Here is an 18,260-nt window from a genome sequence, read left to right as displayed (position 1 = left end):
AATATTAGAACATACTTAACATTTAAGCTAGCCTAATTACAAAATTAAGACAAATTCCTCTAATAATTTCTTTAAAAATTCAGATTTTTACTAAAAGAAAAATCTAGCCGAAACCTGTTTGGCTCAGTGGATAGAGCGTCGGCCTGTGGACTCAAGGGTCCCAGGTTCGATTCCGGTCAAGGGCATGTACCTTGGTTGCGGGCACATCCCCAGTAGGGGGTGTGCAAGAGGTAGCTGATTGATGTTTCTCTCTCATCGATGTTTCTAACTCTCTATCCCTCTCTCTTCCTCTCAGTAAAAAATCAATAAAATATATTAAAAAATAAAAAATAAAATAAAAATCTAACTACTGTCTCTATTATTTAAAAAAAGAATTATGTAGGTACAGAATTAATAATGCTTTGGCAGTTGTTCAACAAAATACACCTAGAGAACAGAAATATCCTTTATTTACCCTAATCCAGCCAGTATTGAAATAATCTATATTAAAAACAAGATGTTTAAAAAAAATTACAGCAGTTAACAAGGCAGTGACTAATGAAGTCACTAAGTTTAATTATATATATTTTCACAGTCATTTGATAATCATGTAATGATGAACAACATTTTCAGCCACTTTGGAGATAAGTTAATTTTTGCAAAAATAATTTTACTAGTTGTCACTGAATTTCATATAAGAGGTTTAAAACATTAATTTATAGAAATTACACAGTAAAGCAATGTGAAAAAAATTGAAAAACACAAAATATACCCACCTATCCCCAAAGTCTACAGCATCCCTTTAATCTGTCCCTTAATGCCTTTCTTTTATTTCATTCTTCCTAGAGAGTGAACAGACTATTTAGCAATTAAGAATGGCTGCTCTATAGGTGCTATTTCAAGCCTAAAGTGCCTGTTCCTTTAATTTCTCTTACTCCTGGAAATATCTTTTGAGGATGAGTATTACTTGCATTTCAGTGATGAAGAAAACTGTAGCTGAAAGTTAAATCATTTGGCCAAGGTCAAGTTATTAAAAGCAGAATTAGCATTTGAACCAGGTCTACCTAACATGAGCCAGCTCATGCTCTTTTGTTGCTTCATGACAGTGCAGGCCACCTTGCTAAAGAGAATAGGACATGGTACTTCTTGAGCTAATAAGGCTCTTTAGATTTAAGTGCTTAATCCCAAGGCTAGAGGCCACTCTTGGTCCCCAGGCACTTGCAATTCCCTCCCAAAGCCCTAGAAACCCCACTTCCCTGCCCCCAAAAGATTACAGTTGTTTCTCTCTCCCTCACAAGCCCTGATGCCAATAAGTCCAAGCAGCTACTTCCCCATTTTGGACATTAAAGTAGTAAATAAGGAACTGTGTGCTTATATGACTGTAGTAAAGGCTGCCTAAAAGCTGTTCTACAGAACAAAATTATACAGGAAATACCTAGTGTCTTTTCACCTTAAAAATGAAAGAAAAGCCAATATATTTTATAATTATAGTTATGTAATCTAAGTTACTTTTATATATAATCATAGATTTTTATTTCCCCTTCAGAACTATAGCAGTGTTCTTAATAAGGCCCACTGTCAGTCAAATATTCCCTTCCTCCCCAAAGAATGACAACTTTAAATGTTCAATAGCCATTCACATCAACTTCATATTGTAACTCAACATTCATACTATAAAGATTCCAATTTTAAATTACTAAAGTTAACATACATTATTGCAGTCTAACATAGCTTAATCTCTATTTGCTACACTCCTAAAGAGAAGCGGCCACTCATCAGGAAGAGGAAATTTATTATCATCATGCATAAGATATTGTAAACAAGAAAATAAATAGGGTTTTTAGAACTTTTAAAAATTGAATTTTAATTAATGAAAATAACTGCAAAACCAGATTGTTGAATCACATTAAAAGGGCCACTATTAAAAATGGCTTAAAATAAATAATTGCTTCTTAAAAATTAATATAAAACTAGATAAACAGTGATTATTAAGATACTATTCTCATCAATATGACAAGCAATTAAAATCTAAAAACATTAGTATTGGTTTTTAAAATAAATTGTCTTAAGCCAAAACCAATGACCTCAATATTTACTCAAGACTTATTTTCATAAGCATCTCCTCACTGACTGGTGTAAAAACAAAGAGCTCCAGGCCTCACCTTGGTTCACCACTGTTGGTTTTCTATCTGTTGAAATTAGACTGTAAACTACATAGAACCAAGTCTGTCGTGTTCACCATTGTATCCCACAGCACTCAGCACAGTGCCTGGGCAAACGGGAGGTGATCAGCAAATACCTGAATAACTGAATCAATGAAAGAGAACAGTAAAATAACTTTATTGAAATTTTTGCAAATCGTTCTCTGTGCTCAAACTACTATAATCTGGCAGCTCTAATTTCTAGAAATATGGATTTAAAAACCTTAGTCCAGTGATGGAAGGTCCTGACATCTCTCTCTCTTTCTCTCTCTCACACACACACATACACACACAGTAATTAAGACTGCATGAGTCAAAATTACATTATGAACTATGAGATGTCAACATTATATAAATAATATTTAATAGTGAAAAAGTGATCTGGAAGCCCTGTGAATTTTTATCCTACACATTTTGGAGGACATCACGTGGGTTAAAAAAAACAAACAACAAAATCGCATTTGTTCAGATAATCATTTAAATGTTTACATACATTTTTGGTTTGTTATTTATTTATAACTAATTTAATTTACATTTCCTCATATTAACATGTACTCCTGTTTACAACATGTAATCAAATTATGCCAGTGAGAAAAGTCCTCAGTACCTTCATTGAATTGCCAATTCTAAGAAAACACTGAACATGAGCACGTACAAAAGAGGCCTTTGAATAAAACAGCATGTGCATTTTCCAATATTTGCACAGGTTGATCCTTACATTTTTGTTTGAAGAAAATATGAACAAAGCCAGGTTTCCCATGCTAATATAATGGTTCAGACGACTGCCATAAAAGAAGTACATACAGAATAATGAGAACGAATCACATCCTTAGGTTCCGTGATTACTGAGAGGAGTTCTCCGGCCCTAAGTGCTTTCTTTATTATATTTCTTAAAAATACGAGAGCAGCAGCTTATCACAAGTCTCCACTACTGTGCATTAATGATGGAATCAAAACAACACAACAGACTCATAGGGATGAGAGGACTGCAGAACGACAGGAAGTCACAGTTTTATGCTTCTTCTTGCTCTGGATAATTTAGAATTTTGCGGTGTGCCTGACGTAAATATTGCTGCTGTTTGAAGTAAACCTTGAATGCTCCTTTTATGGCAACAAAGGCAATTCCACCCTAAAATAAAAAGGAAAATTAGCTTTTTCTAATGCACATTTAGAGAAACATAATTAAAGTAAGTTTGCTGAGGTAGCTGCCATTACTGTCTTTATTCTACAGGCACAGAGAAGACAAACTTGTTTCTCAGCAAGACAGTATCTGTGAGAGGGTTTGAACCGGCAGGCTGACAGAGAGCAGAAGCTCTTCACCATAACCTTGCTGCAGCAGAATGGTGTGAGGATTCCTGCATATCCTGGGAGAGAAGTCACGCACAGCACAGTTCTGGAAGGCCAGTGCTACTGCCGTGACTCTTTCCATTTTACTGCTATAACATGACAGTGAGGATCAAATTGAGGAGCCCCAGAATATTTATATAGTCTCATTGGTTTTTTAAAAACAACAACAAATATACAATTCATTCTCTTTTGTATAGTCACTTAAAAAAGTAATAATAAAGCCATCTTACCAAGATTGTCCTTTGTAAATTAGAGTTAACACTACTAAACATCAGTTTACCAACTATAGTCGCAATAGTAGGAAAGACAAGGGCTCCACATAAAATTCGGGTGGCAGAGACATGATCTGCTAAAGGATTAGCCTCAGCTGGAATTCGAGGAACAGGACAGCCAATCCCTAGAGGGGAAAAATGCAGGGTATTAGTGCTAATAAATTAGCATAGTAAAAATACCTTTGTATACAGGGATTCTTCCACAAGATTAATTTGGCATGCTTGTTACCACCACAATTCAGGGCCTTACCTGGAAATATACTGTTCAAAATTTGTAGTTTATTTGAGTATTTGCGCCATAGTCTAAGCACATAATCCTCCCAGCGAATCATCTTGCCTAATATCAGCATGACAGGAATAGTAGGAAGTCCAATTAAAAGGAATAAAGGATCAGCTCTCTCCATAACATCCAGACCTTCTTTATGGCCTACAACCTGTGAAACAGACAGCATTTGCTAGAATCATTTCCTTAGCTAATGAAGGGATGTGGCATGCTCCAGCTCAATTCATTTTAGAAGAAATGCTAAATGTCTAAAGAATACAGAAATAAAAAGCTTAAAAAATAAGCTGGAAAGCTATCAGTCCAGATTTATTTATAAGAATTGTCTCTTATTCAGGTGTGTGGGGGGGCACCTCTCAAGTGATTTCATATTACATTGAAACAAGTTTTAAAAATGGCTGACCCACATTGATTGCATTTGAATGGAGGGAGGGAGGGGACTTCTGGTTCTTGCTTCGAGTCCTCTTAATTGATTTGGTTTGTCTGGACTATTTTAGGCCGTATTTGTCTTCTAGCAGAGGATCTGTTTTCCTGTTCTTCCTACTAGGAGGCAGGCATAGCCAGGCAAGGGGCAGGACCTGTCTTTAGGAGATAGCCTGAAAACTCACTGCTCTTTGGCTCTTTCTTCCCATCGGTGATGTCTGGGATAGTGAAATCTCGGTGGTTGGCTAAATGCTTGCTCTCCACACCTAACTCTCCTAAAAATGCAATTCCAAGGTCTAGGTTTGGGGGACTGCTGTAAGGAGTTTTGGCTATAGGTTCCAGTCATTTTCTCCAATCTAGAACTTTCCAGTGCCCTCTTTATGGGAAATGAAACTAAAACAGTACTTCCCATATCCTCTGGATCTTAGGGCTATTTCTCAATCGGTGTAGATGCCAGAGGGCAAGAAGTACATGATTAATTGGCATTTGTGAATCTCCATACTTCCCCTCTCAGCAGAATCCTTTCCACCTGCTGATCACTCAGCCTTACACTTCTCTCACCACCACCACTTCGTTGGCGAGCTTATTTTTAACTTAAGTGATTTCCCTGGCAATTCTCTTTCAAAGGTCTCAAATGATGTCCCTTTAGTCAAAAGTTTCAATTGCTCACAAATTAAAAATATTTATCTGAGGGGTTATTTTTGGCAGTTAATAGGGGAAGGAGGGAGACTACTTCAGAAGCCCACCCAGGTAACACACTGTGAGGCCAATAGCCTGATAGTATGACACTACTGTAAAGGACTCTACGTAAGTTTTTCTGATCACACTTGAGGAAGAAAGGATCAGAAAGGACCCTGTCTATATTTTTTATAGGAAGGAGGGAAAAAGAAGGACAGGCGAAGAGGAAGAGGAAAGGAGGTAGGGAGGACTAGAAACTACTCAGAAAAGAAAGCTCATGAGATTTTTTTCAAAAATGACATGCCCTTTATGTCAGCTATTATAGCACTTTTTTTAAGGTGGACTACAAGATGTGAAATAAGGCCAAGCTGAGAATGATCGGGGCAAGTTGAAATTCTGGAAGACAGTCTCGATCCAGGTAAAAATATTTTATAAAAGTATGTGGAGAGAACCAAAATAGGTGCCTTTAAAATTTCAGTCAGGGATATAACCCAGACTTGCACTTGGTTAAGTTCTCTAAGATATAATATTAAAGGGCAGGAGGCTAGCCTCTTCCAAATGGTCAAAAACCATGGCATCAGTACCTGATACTCTTCAGTGTCTCCGGGTAGAAACTTAGCAACTTCACATCTTGCATGTAAAGGGTGATTGTCTTGAGTTGCTCTAAAATGAAATAGTCTGGCTCACAATATTTCATAAACCTAATTCAATACTGGCAGATCAGCCAGTAGATTAGCCAAGAGACCATCTTTATCTATAATGCTTTTCTAGGACATTCCATTTTTTATACCACTTTATTATTTTCAATATAATGATCACTTTTAAAGTTATAACTGAATGTGATTTAAATACTCTCAAAGTGTTAGCAAACACATTTGAAAATTCATTTGCTGGGTTATGTATTCTGTTTAGAATTTAGGGTTTAAAACACAAAGCAACTTAACAAAAGGAAGATAAACAATCCAATCAAAAAATGGGCAAAGGACCTAAATACTAGTAGACACTTTTCCAAAGAGGACATACAGAAAGCCAAGAGACGTATGAAAACATGCTCAAAGTCACTAATCATCCGAGAGATGCAAATCAAAACAACAATGAGATACCATCTCACACCTGCCGGAATGGCTATCATCAACAAATCAACAAGTGCTGCAGAGGATGCAGAGAAAAAGGAACCTTCCTTCACTGCTGGTGGGAATGCAGACTGGTGCAGCCACTGTGGAAAACAGTATGGAGTTTCCTCAAAAAACTAAAAATGGAACTGCCATCTGTCAGCATAACTATTATTGCTCATCTCACATTCAGTTCTTATAAGTATATTTCTAGTAACACATGATCCCACTCATCTAGGGGAAATGATGAACAACATAGACTGATGAACAAGAACAGACCCAGAAACAAGGAGGCATCGATCGGACTGTCGGGCCTCAGAGGGAGGGTGGGGAGGGTGGGGGTAGGGGGTAGAGATCAACCAAAGGACTTGTGTGCATGCATACAAGCCTAACCAATGGTTGGGGACAACAGGGGGTTGGGGCATCCGTGGGGAGGGGTGGGGGATGGGAATGGGGGGATGAGGACAAATATGTGACACCTTAATCAATAAAGAAATTAAAAAATTTAAAAAAATAAATAAATTAATTAAAATATCAAGGAAAAAAGAGGAAAAAAAATGGAACTGCCATTTGACCCAGTAATACTACTTCTAGGAATATATCCCAAGAAAACAAAACACCAATCAGAAAGGATATATGCACTCCTATGTTCATAGCAGCACAATTCACCATAGCTAAGGTTTGGAAACAGCCCAAATGCCCATCAGCAGATGAGTGGATAAGAAAACTGGTACATCTACACAATGGAATACTACGCTGCTGTAAAAAAGAAGGAATTCTTACCATTGGCAACAGCATGGATGGAACTGGAGAGCACTATGCTAAGTGAAATAAGCCAGTCAGCGAAAGATAAACACCACATAATCTCACTCATTTGTGGAATATAAAGATTATAAACTGTTGAACAAAAATAGATACAGAGGCAAAAAAGCATTGAACAGACTGTCAAACTACAGCGGGAAGGCAGGGGAGGGTTGGGGAGGGTAAGAGATCAACCGAAGGACTTGTATGCATCCATATAAGCACAATCAATGGATGCAAGACACGGGGGGCGGGGGCAAGTGACGGGGGAGGGGCGGGGGTAGGAGGGGCGTGGGGGAGGTCAATGGGGGGGGAAAAAGGAGACATGTACAACTATTTGTAATACCTTAAACAATTAAATAAAATTAATTAAATTAACAATAAAATAAAAAAACCACAAAGCAGAGTGAATATTCAGATATGTTTGTTCTTCATGGACAGCAGTTAAAACCTTACAACCAGTTGTCTAAAAATGAGGAAACAAAAAAGGAAATAGGGCAATGAGCAAAGCCCTATTATCCCACCTGTTACAGCTAAAGCAGAGAGAGGCTTTGTGCTCAAGCTAAGGGTCACCATGCAGGCACACTTGCATGCATGCATGCATTCATTCAACTAAACTCTGATTATGTGCCAGACACAGGCCTTGGTACTGGGGTTTAAGTGGTGAGCTAAATGGATGTCTTCTGGAGGTGAGAGACAACCAAATCAAACAAGGGGGCAAATATAAATGCTGTAAAGAAAATAGAATAGTGTTAACACCTGTAGTACACTACCTACTACTGTCAAGACTCAAGGGCAATAAATGAAAAGATGAATTAAGTAATGAGGCTCATTTAACTTTGGTCAATAGAAAACCAGCAAACTTTGTGTATGATCATGTACATTCTGGTTCTATGCTGGAAGATTTAAAAACATTATTTTTTTTGAAACAGACTTAGAGATAACAATACAGTCTGATGGCTGCCAGAGGGGAGGAGGGAGAAGGACTGGGTGAAAAAGGTGAAGGGATTAAGTAGTATAAATTGGGCCTGGCAGGCGTGGCTCAGTGGTTGAGCTTTGACCTATGAACTAGGTCACTGTTGGGTTGCAGCCTCAATCCACAATGGGGGATGTGTGTGTATTTGGGGCGGGGGGGGGGGGGGAGAGCACTGATCAATGATTCTCTCTCATCATTGATGTTTATTTCTCTCCCTCTCCCTTCCTCTCTCTGAAATCAATAAAAATATGTTAAAAAAAGGTACAAATTGGTAGTTACAAAATAGTCATGGGGATGTAAAGAACAGCATAGGGAATATAGTCAGTAATATTGCAATAACTATGTATGGTGCCAGGTGGGTACTGAAAATGTCAGAGTGGGTGGGTGGGAGCACCACTCTCTAAAGTATATGATCGTCTAGCCACTATGCTGTACACCTGAAATGTATAAAAATAACACTGAATATAAATTATAATTAATAAAATTAAAAAAGAATACAAGCAGATTATTATTATTTTAAATCCTTACCCAAGGGTATGTTTTTACTGATTTAGAGAGAAGGAAGAAGGGGAGGGAGGAGAAAAGGGGGAGGGAGGCGCAGAGAGATGGAGAGAGAGGGAGAAGGAGAGAGAGAAACATCAATCGTTTGCCTCCCATATACACCCTGACCAGGGATGGAACCTGCAACTTGGGTATGTGCCCTGGCCAGCAATCAAACCCATGACCCTTCAGTGCACAGGACAACACTCCAACCAACTGGACCACACCAGCAAGGGCAAAAACAGTTAACACTTCAATTTTGGAGTCAGAGTCAGGAATGATAGAATGCCTTCTCTAAGAGTTTGCTATCCACATCTTCTCTAATAAAATGTTTTATGCAAATCAACCATCACTCCGCTACATAAGCCACGCCCACTATCCAAGCCACGCCCACCAGCAAATCAGCAAATCAGGTCGAGTATGCAAATTAAACCCATCCAAGATGGCAACAGCCACAGAGAGCAAGGTTTCCCAGGTAACAGAGCAAGCCAAGCTTTCTGATCGCCGTTGCAGGCCTAAGCCTCCACTCAAGCTACAAAGTTTCAATTATAGAAGGTAAACAAATTCAAACAAATGGCGGCAGAATGGAGCTTGAGAGAGCAGGCCAGGGTTGCCGGCGGCAACAGGGGAAGCAAAGCTTTCTGCACATCCTGGCCGGGCTCAGGCCTCTGCTTAAAGCTACAAAGTTTCAATTGTAGAAGCTGAATTAACTGCCACAGAAATGGCTGCCGCCCCGGAGGGAGCAGCAGGCTTGGCTCCACTCCAGGCTACAAAGTTTCAATTGTAGAAGGAAAATAAATTCCAGATATCAGGGCCTTCGCTTGGGTTGCCAGGGGGCGTGGCCAGCCTGCAAACCACCACAGGCCCCTCGCTCAGGCCGCCCCACGCCCCAAGGGAACCCCACCCTGATCCGGGACACCCTTCAGGGCAAACCAGCTGGCCCCCACCCGTGCACCAGGCCTCTATCCTATCTAATAAAAGAGTAATATACAGATTGATCATCACTGCAACACACAATATAGCTGCCCCCATGTGGTCAAAGATCCTGCCCCCATGTGGACACAAGATGGCCACTACTAGATGGCCTGCAAGGGAGGGCAGTTGTGAGGGACCAGGCCTGCAAGGGAGGGCAGTTGAGAGGGACCAGGCTTGCAAGGGAGGGCAGTTGGAGGTGATCAACCATGCAGTAGAGGGCAGTTAGGGGTGACCAGGTTGGCAGAGGAGGGAAGTTAGGGGCAAACAGGCTGGCAGGGGAGCAGTTAAGCATCAACCAGGCTGGCAGCGGAGTGGTTAGGGGGTGATCAGGCTGGCAGGCAGAAGCGGTTAGGGGCAATCAGGAAGGCAGGCAGGCAAGCAGTTGGGAGCCAGCAGTCCTGGATTGTGAGAGGGATGTCCAACTGCCAGTGGGATCGGGCCTAAACGGGCAGTCGGACATCCCTACAGGGGTCCCAGATTGGAGAGGGTACAGGCTGGGCTGAGGGACAACCCCCCGCCTTCGTGCACCGGGCTTCTAGTATAAAATAAAGGCCTACGGGGTTGGAGGTTTAGAGAAAAGTTTTTTGTTTTTTTTCTGCTAAAGAGCTGCAAGCTAGATCTTCGTATCCAGTTAGGTCTACAGTTCACCAATGCTGAAAGGCTAAGAGTTTTAATTAAAGCCTGATCTTTTAAAGCACTGCCTATTAGAACCCTACTTTCAAATGAAAAGGTGGAACAGTGATGAACTAATAATTTTCTTAGTGATAATTTAGTGTAATTAAGAATGGACAATGCTTATGGGCATTGTCTTTATACTAAATGCAAAAGTGGAACTAGGTTGAATATTAAGGTTCCATTGTTCCAGAATAAAATGTTCCAACTGCCTTTGCAACCAGATTTCACTTAAGGAGCCCAAGATTAGGGACAGGAGTCTTTTTTTTTAAAAAAAAAGTAACTTTTTTTTTTTTTTTTTTAAATTTCAGAGAGGAAGGGAGAGGGAGAGAAAGATAGAAACATCAATGATGAGAGAGAATCATTGATTGGCTGCCTCCTGCATATCCCCTATTGGGGACCGAGCCCGCAACCTGGGCATGTGCCCATGACCAAAAATTGAACCTGGGACCCTTCAGTCCGCAGGCCGATGCTCTATCCACTGAGCCAAATGGCTAGGGCAGGGACAGTCTTAATGCTTTTTCTTGCTGTGTGGTTCTGGACATGTAAACTCTTTGAACCTGTAAATAAGGAGTAATTGATAGTATCTATGACACAAGATTGTTGCAAGGATTAAATGCATCAGTGCTTGAAAGGTCTTCAGCCTATTGTCTTTTCAATAAAAATGTAAGTGAAGTTCCTATTTCAGTTCCTCACAATTAAGAGAGATTGAAACTGACTTGTTCATGAAAAAATAAATGGGAATATCTCCAAAATGGACATACAGAAGGTCAAAAGTCATATGAAAAAATGCTCAAAGTCACTAATCATCTGAGAGATCCAAATCAAAATGACAATGAGATACCACCTCACACCTGTTAGAATGGTTATCAACAAATCAACAAACGACAAGTGCTGGCGAGGATGTGGAGAAAAGGGAACCCTAGTACACTGCTGGTGGGAATGCAAACTAGTGCAGCCACTGTGGAAACAGTTGGAGTATCCTCAAAAAATTAAAAATGGAACTACCATTTGACCCAGTGATCCCACTTCTAGGCATCTATCCCAAGAATTCAGAAACACCCATCAGAAAGAATATATGCACTATGTTCATAGCACTGCAATTTACAATAGCTAAGATTTGAAAATGGCCTAAGTACAGTTCACCAATGCTGAAAGGCTAAGAGTTTTAGCAGATGAGTGGATTAAAAAGCTGTGGTACATCTATACAATGGAATACTATGCAGCTGTAAAAAACCCTTACTGTTTGCAACAGCAAGAATGGACCTACAGAGCATTATGCTAAGCAAAATAAGCCAGTCAGAGAAAGATAAGTATCTCATGATCTCACTCATATGTGGAATCTAATGAACAACATAAACTGATGAACAAAAATAGACCCAGAGACCTAGAAACATTGAACAAACAGTCAAACCTCAGAGGGAAGAAGGCAGGCATGGTGGAAAGTGGAGGGTGGGGTAGGTGTGGGGAGATCAACCAATGAACTCATATGTGTATATGCATAACCCATAGTCATAGACAATAGGGTGGAGAAGGCTTTCGGGGAGGGGGTTGAGAGGGCAATGGGGGAAAAAAGGGACATATGTAATATTTTCAACAATAAAGAGAATAGTTGTGATTCCTTAATCTGATTTACCTCATAGTAATAAGAGAACAAAAGGAAAAGTAACAGCAAAGTGTTAAAGAGAAAACCCTAAATACTGCTGATGTCACATTCCCTAACAAATATGCTCAGGGAGGTAAAAGTCTTCCTAATGCTCTTCAGTAACACACAGTACTACCTACTGTCTACAATCTATCTCATTTCTGAGCTTAAAAAAAAAAATCTTTTCATGTGAGTTAGTACATGTAAAGGTTATTTCTAAATGATAACACCTAATATATATGTATTATCATAATTTTAAGATTTTTTTTTACTGTCACGATTAACCATCATGTTCATTTTAATCTCTGTACTTATATCATTTCTTCCCTCTACCAATCCAAATTATTTCCTTCAAGGGGTTAGCTCAAGACTTACCTTTTTTATAACTTCAAATGATTTTTCACTTTTACTGAATACAATACTGCTTATGTAGTCTTCTATGCTCATCACAATTGTTTATGGAACCTTATAACTCTTCTCTAGTTGTTCAATATGTCCATCTTATCTTAGACTACATTCCAGGGCTTTCAATTTGTTTTATATTTTATGCAGACCTCAGGTCAGTGTTAACTTTTTGACTGAATCATACCAATATTGTTCAAAATATCATGATACAACTGGTAGCCCTTTTTGGAGGATACAAACTATATTCCTTAATTGACTCGTGTTGTTGAAGTGTCTCATTAATTATCAAAAATCTTTTAAGATTGAGTTAAAGTCTTTTTCTCAAAAAGAGCCATCCCATTTCTTATAGTCATTTAGGTCTTAAGAGAAATCAGTCTCAGAGTGCCTAGTTTCCTCACCTGTAACAAATATACACCATTTGTACATTAAATAATGTAAAATCTGCTTTAAGTTTTCTCAGTCCTAGAATTGTCCTGAACTTCCTTGATCTAATGATGTACTGATAATCATTAGAAACGAATTATTGCTTAGAAAATAATCCTGTTACACCTGATGGAACTGATCATATAAAAAAATCAATATTCATGAACACATTAAAGTGTTAGTCTCTGTTATACGCTACATAGGAATGCATGAGTGTAAGATAGTCTCTACTTTCAAGCAAATTACCTTCTAAGAGGAAAAGTAAGGCCTGAATATAGGAAAAGTTAAATAACTTAGGTAATCTATATAAGAAATATATAAATTTTATGTAGGTCAGCACAAAATTAGCTGCCATTTGAGGAATAAAAAATGTCACCAATGCAGAGGAAGAAGAAACCACAGTGGGCAAGTTTCATGGAGGAAAAGTGGCTGAACTAACCCTGAAAGAAGGGTTTAGAGTTGGATTAGTAGAGAGAGAACTGGAAGTACAGGTATGAGGCAGGGACATAAGCCAAAGGACAGAGATAAAAACATCTAAACAACATAAGGATGGGTTGGGAGGAGACAACCCAATAGGCTCTCAAAACAGCATGAAGTAAGACTATGGAGGACTCTACATAACAAAGCAGGTTAAGAAAATGGGATCTTTTCAAATCAGTGGTTCTCCATCTTTATCCACCACACTCACCACAAATGACATCTTACTATCTGTGATTCATTCCAGTGACTATATCCAGATTTTTGGCTGTCATCAAGATTTTATGAAGAAGCCTTGTAATACTGTCTCACCATGGCTATTGATGGAGCAACCAGAAAGGCTGCTTACTATGGACCCTGACATAGACCAGTTATGTGCAATTTTTGGAATATTACATATATACAGTAAGTCCTCACTTTAATGGTGTCAACAGGATCTGTAACTTTTTAAAAAATATATTATTTTTACTGACTTTTTACAGAGAGTAAGGTAGAGGGACAGAGAATTAGAAACATCGACGAGAGAGAAACATCGATCAGCTGCCTCCTGCACATCCCCCACTAGGGATCGAGCCTTGAACCTGCAACCAAGGTACATGCCCTCGACTGGAATCGAACCCAGGACCTATCAGTCCACGGCCCGACGCTCTATCCACTGAGCCAACCGGTCAGGGCAGAATCTGTAACTTTTAAAAAATATATATTTTTATTGATTTCAGAGAGGAAGGGAGAGGGAGAGAGGGACAGAAACATCAATGATGAGAGAATCATCTATCGGCTGCCTCCTGCACGCCCCCTATTGGGGATCAAGCCCACAATCCAGGCATGTGCCTTTGACCAGAATTGAACCTGGGACCCTTCAGTCTGCAGGCCAACACTCTATCCACTGAGCCAAACCAGCTAGGGCAGGTTCTGTGACTTTTAACTGAAATGATGAATAATGAAACTAACTTGACCATAGGCTAACTGATTTAAACAAGAGTTAAGTTCCTACAGTATCTTATCAACATAACAAAATGATGTTGAATGAAACATTATTTGAGGACTTGCTTTAACTCTCTTTTTTTCCATGCACTAATTTATATGGAAGAAAAGCAAATTATAGCATTTATAAACATAAATGTGTTTATTGAGTTACTTATGAAATGCTTAACCAATCTAGGTGCTACTTTTGAGGCAGAAGAGATGGTAAGCTTGAAATAAGATGTTGAAGGTATTATTTTAGGAAGATTCATTTGAAAGGATAGACTGATAGAAGAAAATGCAGTTAGAGAAACCAATTAAGAGGCTCCTTTAGCTATCCAGGTTATGATGGGAGAATGACAAGAAATCATAAGGTAAAAACTGTGGAAAGGAAACCACAGATGTAAGACATCAAAATGAAAACTGATTGGACTTGGTCAGTGGACTGCATATAGGGAGGGCTATGTAGTAGAAAATTAAAGGCTAAGAATGTAGGCTATAAATTGAGTAGGTGAAAAAATAATAGGAATTAAAAGTATAGATAAATTATAATAGGGGCTAAATTTAGGTTTTAAATTGAGAAAAGACAAGTTTGATTTCATGATATTGAGTGTGAAGTCATAAGAAGTCCTTTTTATTTATTTATTTTATTTTATTGATTTTTTTACAGGGAGGAAGAGAGAGGGATAGAGTTAGAAATATCGATGAGAGAGAAACATCGATCAGCTGCCTCTTGCACACCCCCTACTAGGGATGTGCCCGCAACCAAGGTACATGCCCTTGACCGGAATCGAACCTGCGACCCTTGAGTCCGCAGGCCGACGCTCTATCCACTGAGCCAAACCGGTTTCGGCAAGAAGTCCTTTTTAAGGAGAAGGGTCATGCTGCTATTATAGAAATGGATCTGAGGAAAGATTAGGGCAAAGACATAGATCAGAACACAAAAAAACAGAGATGATAGCTGAAAATCTTTAAGGACGAGGTATATAGTGAAGAGTCAAGGGCCTGGGATAAAACCTTAAACCTTAAAATATAAGTCTCTAATCTTCATCAACAGTTACTGGAAGCAACAAATTTTCTAATCAACAAAGACACTGGTTATAAATTGTGGCAATTCTGGACACTAAACAGCTTTTTATATACTTTCTTATTTTTAGATCACAAGAAAGTTATTACTTGTTCAAAATAAATTTTAAAACTCCTTGCCCTGGCTCAGTGGTTGAGCATTAACCTATGAACCAGAAGGTCATGGATTGATTGCCAGTCAGGGCATATGACCAGGTTTTGGGCTAGATCCCCAGTAGGAGGCATATAGAAGGCAGCCAATCAATGATTCTCTCTCATTGATGTTTCTCTATCCCTCTCCCTTCCTCTGAGATTAAAAAAAAAAAAAAAAGGTAATGTAATTGAATTAAGTAAAATAGTGAACCTGCATTACTGTCACTGCTCCGTAAGTCACAGCTGTCCAATAGATAGAGCCAACCATGATTCCCGCTGCAGCAAATGGACAGGCTTTTGAGATCAGTCTGTCTGCAAGGTCCAAGACGTACACAACTGGACCTATGATACAAAGAAAACAAGCAAAGTTTCAACACAGGACAGATTTTTAAAAAATACTTTTTCAGTATTTCCCATAGATCTGATGGTTGTTCTGATGCTTTAGAAATAACTGTTATTAATGTGATGGAAATCCAGATTTGAATAGATTTAGAATTTCTCAGTCTTTTGCATGAATAGCTAAATGTTACGTCCTGAATTTAAATATAGCCCCTTTAAACCTTTTCTTTAGCAGCAACCTGTGATTAAAGCCTCATAGTTGCTGCTTATAAAAGAAGTAGTTCTCTCACTTCTCTTAATTACATTGGCTACTTCAGAATTAAATAGCTGTTTCAGCTTACCCTTCCCAAACAGTTCTTGGCCACACTAGTAGTATTTGGTTAAGAGTATCACTTCTTTGACTTCACTCATTACTTCCTTGATAAAGCCAGTGAAAGTAACCAAGGCTATTTTCTCATAGTTACACAAAATCAATCTATCTGACTTTGATTTTCAATATGCTAGAATTCTAACAACTTCTTTTAATTATCATAACACTAGTTTTTATGGTATTTCAACAGCTATGTGTGCCAATTATGCTTCTATTATTATGTGCTTAACTGTGAAATTTGACTACTACCTCCCTCGGGAATTTATTTGGGATAGCTACATTTGGAGGTATTCTAATTAACAACCATTTAGCCCAATAACATAATTTAGCTCCAGAATTTTCCAGAGCAGTGGAAGGGTTTTAGTCCTGAATTGGAGCAAGGCCTACATTTAGAACTGAATATCTAAGTTTAATCAAAGGATTATGAAACCTTGATTTAGTAATCACAATAGTTACTGAATACCATCTACATACAATCTATTACTTGAGTAATTTTCTTAGAAATGTACAAGTGTTATTACCTACCTTCCGGGAACTTACAATCTATAGGAGGATACTATACACAAAAATAATTTGCATTGTACAAAGAAATTAACATAGCAATATGATAAAATAATGAACGTATAAGAATAAGCATTCATCTTTGGAGCCTCTGATCAATACTTCTCCCTGATCACTGGAGCCAATATCACTAAATCACAAAGAGAGACCACACTGTGAAGTAGAAGGAACACTTGGAGAGACATCAAAGGATCTATTGATTTAAATTTAGCATATCTATTTTACTATGGTCAAATTCTAACTTACATAACATTTAAAATTATAAATTTATCTTTTGGGACCAAATAGATAAAGTAAGCCTAGTTTAGTGCATTCAGTGCATACGGATTCTATGTCCTCTAATCATAGTTATCATTTCTTGAGTGTCTACATGATACCGAGTGTTGTGCCACAGGCATTACATGCATCATTATTTAATCTCATAATGTAAGGTTTAATCCTTAAAATATGCAAATTTGCTGGGTTAAGTTTAAAATTCCCTCAGAAGGCACAATACAAGTCATTTTAGCTCTGACCAGTGTGGCTCAGTTGGTTGGGCATCATCCCATGTACCAAAAGGTTGCTGGTTTGATTCCCAGATAGAGCAGATGCCCAGGTTTCCTGCTTGATTCCCAAGCAGGCGGCAGCCAATAGATGTTCTAATCTCACATTGATGTTTCTCTCTCAAAATCAATAAAAAAAATATTTTAAAAAGAAATTATTTTAGTGAGTCAAAGATCGCTCAAATGCTGGTATTAAAAATTAATGACAATACTTCAACTTTCATATTCTCTACTGATAATTTTTTAAATCAGAAAACTAAAGCCACATGAGAACATCAGACGCTACAGCACATGTACTCATCTACCAGATCCCATTCTCTCTCCAACTCAAAGCCACAGCTCCGCCAATTCTCTCCTTTCCCACATCATTTCCCCCTACTATTTGCTGGATGATTTCCAAACAAACATGTCATTATTTCTTCTATCTTAAAGAAACTCTTCACTTGATCCTTTTTTCCCCCACTGCTCCATTTACAACAAAATTCTTCAAAAGACTTACTCTGTTTTCACTCATTCAATTCTTTCTTGAACCCACTTACCAAGATTGCTCATCAAGGTCACTAATAAACTATGCATAGCTAAATCCAATCTCAGCTTTCTTCTTATTTAGCCTTTCAGCAACAGCTGACAGATATTCCCTCCTTCTTCTTCCTACCAAATGATTCTTCACTGCATTTCCAGGGCATCACCATCTCTTGGTTTTCTTTCCATCTTATCAGTCACTAACTTTTTAAAAAATATATATTTTATTGATTTTAGAGAGGAAGGGAGAAGGAGAGAGATAGAAACATCAATGATGACAGAATCATTGATTGGCTGCTTCCTGCACGCCCCCTACTAGGGATTGAGCCCGCAACCAGGCATGCGCCCTTGGCTGGCGTCGAACCTGGGACCCTTCAGTCCGCAGGCCAACGCTCTATCCATTGAGCCAAACCAGCCAGGGCAGTCACTAACTTTTTAGTCTCCTTTACTGATTCTTCTTCTTGATCTCAGTAAAGCCCACCCACCCTGCCAACGTACACCTCACTATACTGTCTATTTGATTACTCTGCTCTAGATTT

At 38.7% G+C, this 18,260-nt stretch overlaps 1 protein-coding gene across 1 annotated transcript in view; it reads right to left on the bottom strand.

Annotated features, from left to right (window-relative positions):
- Positions 1-432: 432 nt before the first annotated feature.
- MARCHF5 (membrane associated ring-CH-type finger 5) overlaps positions 433-18,260 on the bottom strand; it is a 49,353-nt gene continuing 31,525 nt past the window's right edge. The window contains exons 3-6 of the mRNA XM_054729149.1: positions 15,599-15,729; positions 4,050-4,233; positions 3,758-3,924; positions 433-3,309 (exon numbers count right to left, since the gene is read on the bottom strand). Coding sequence (XP_054585124.1) covers positions 3,193-3,309; positions 3,758-3,924; positions 4,050-4,233; positions 15,599-15,729 — 599 coding nt within the window. The 3' untranslated portion in view covers positions 433-3,192. The remainder of the gene's footprint in view (positions 3,310-3,757; positions 3,925-4,049; positions 4,234-15,598; positions 15,730-18,260) is intronic.

Source organism: Eptesicus fuscus, chromosome 17 (assembly GCF_027574615.1).
Source record: "Eptesicus fuscus isolate TK198812 chromosome 17, DD_ASM_mEF_20220401, whole genome shotgun sequence".
In the NCBI taxonomy this organism is placed as follows: domain Eukaryota; kingdom Metazoa; phylum Chordata; class Mammalia; order Chiroptera; family Vespertilionidae; genus Eptesicus; species Eptesicus fuscus.
This window is presented reverse-complemented; position numbering and strand designations above follow the sequence as displayed.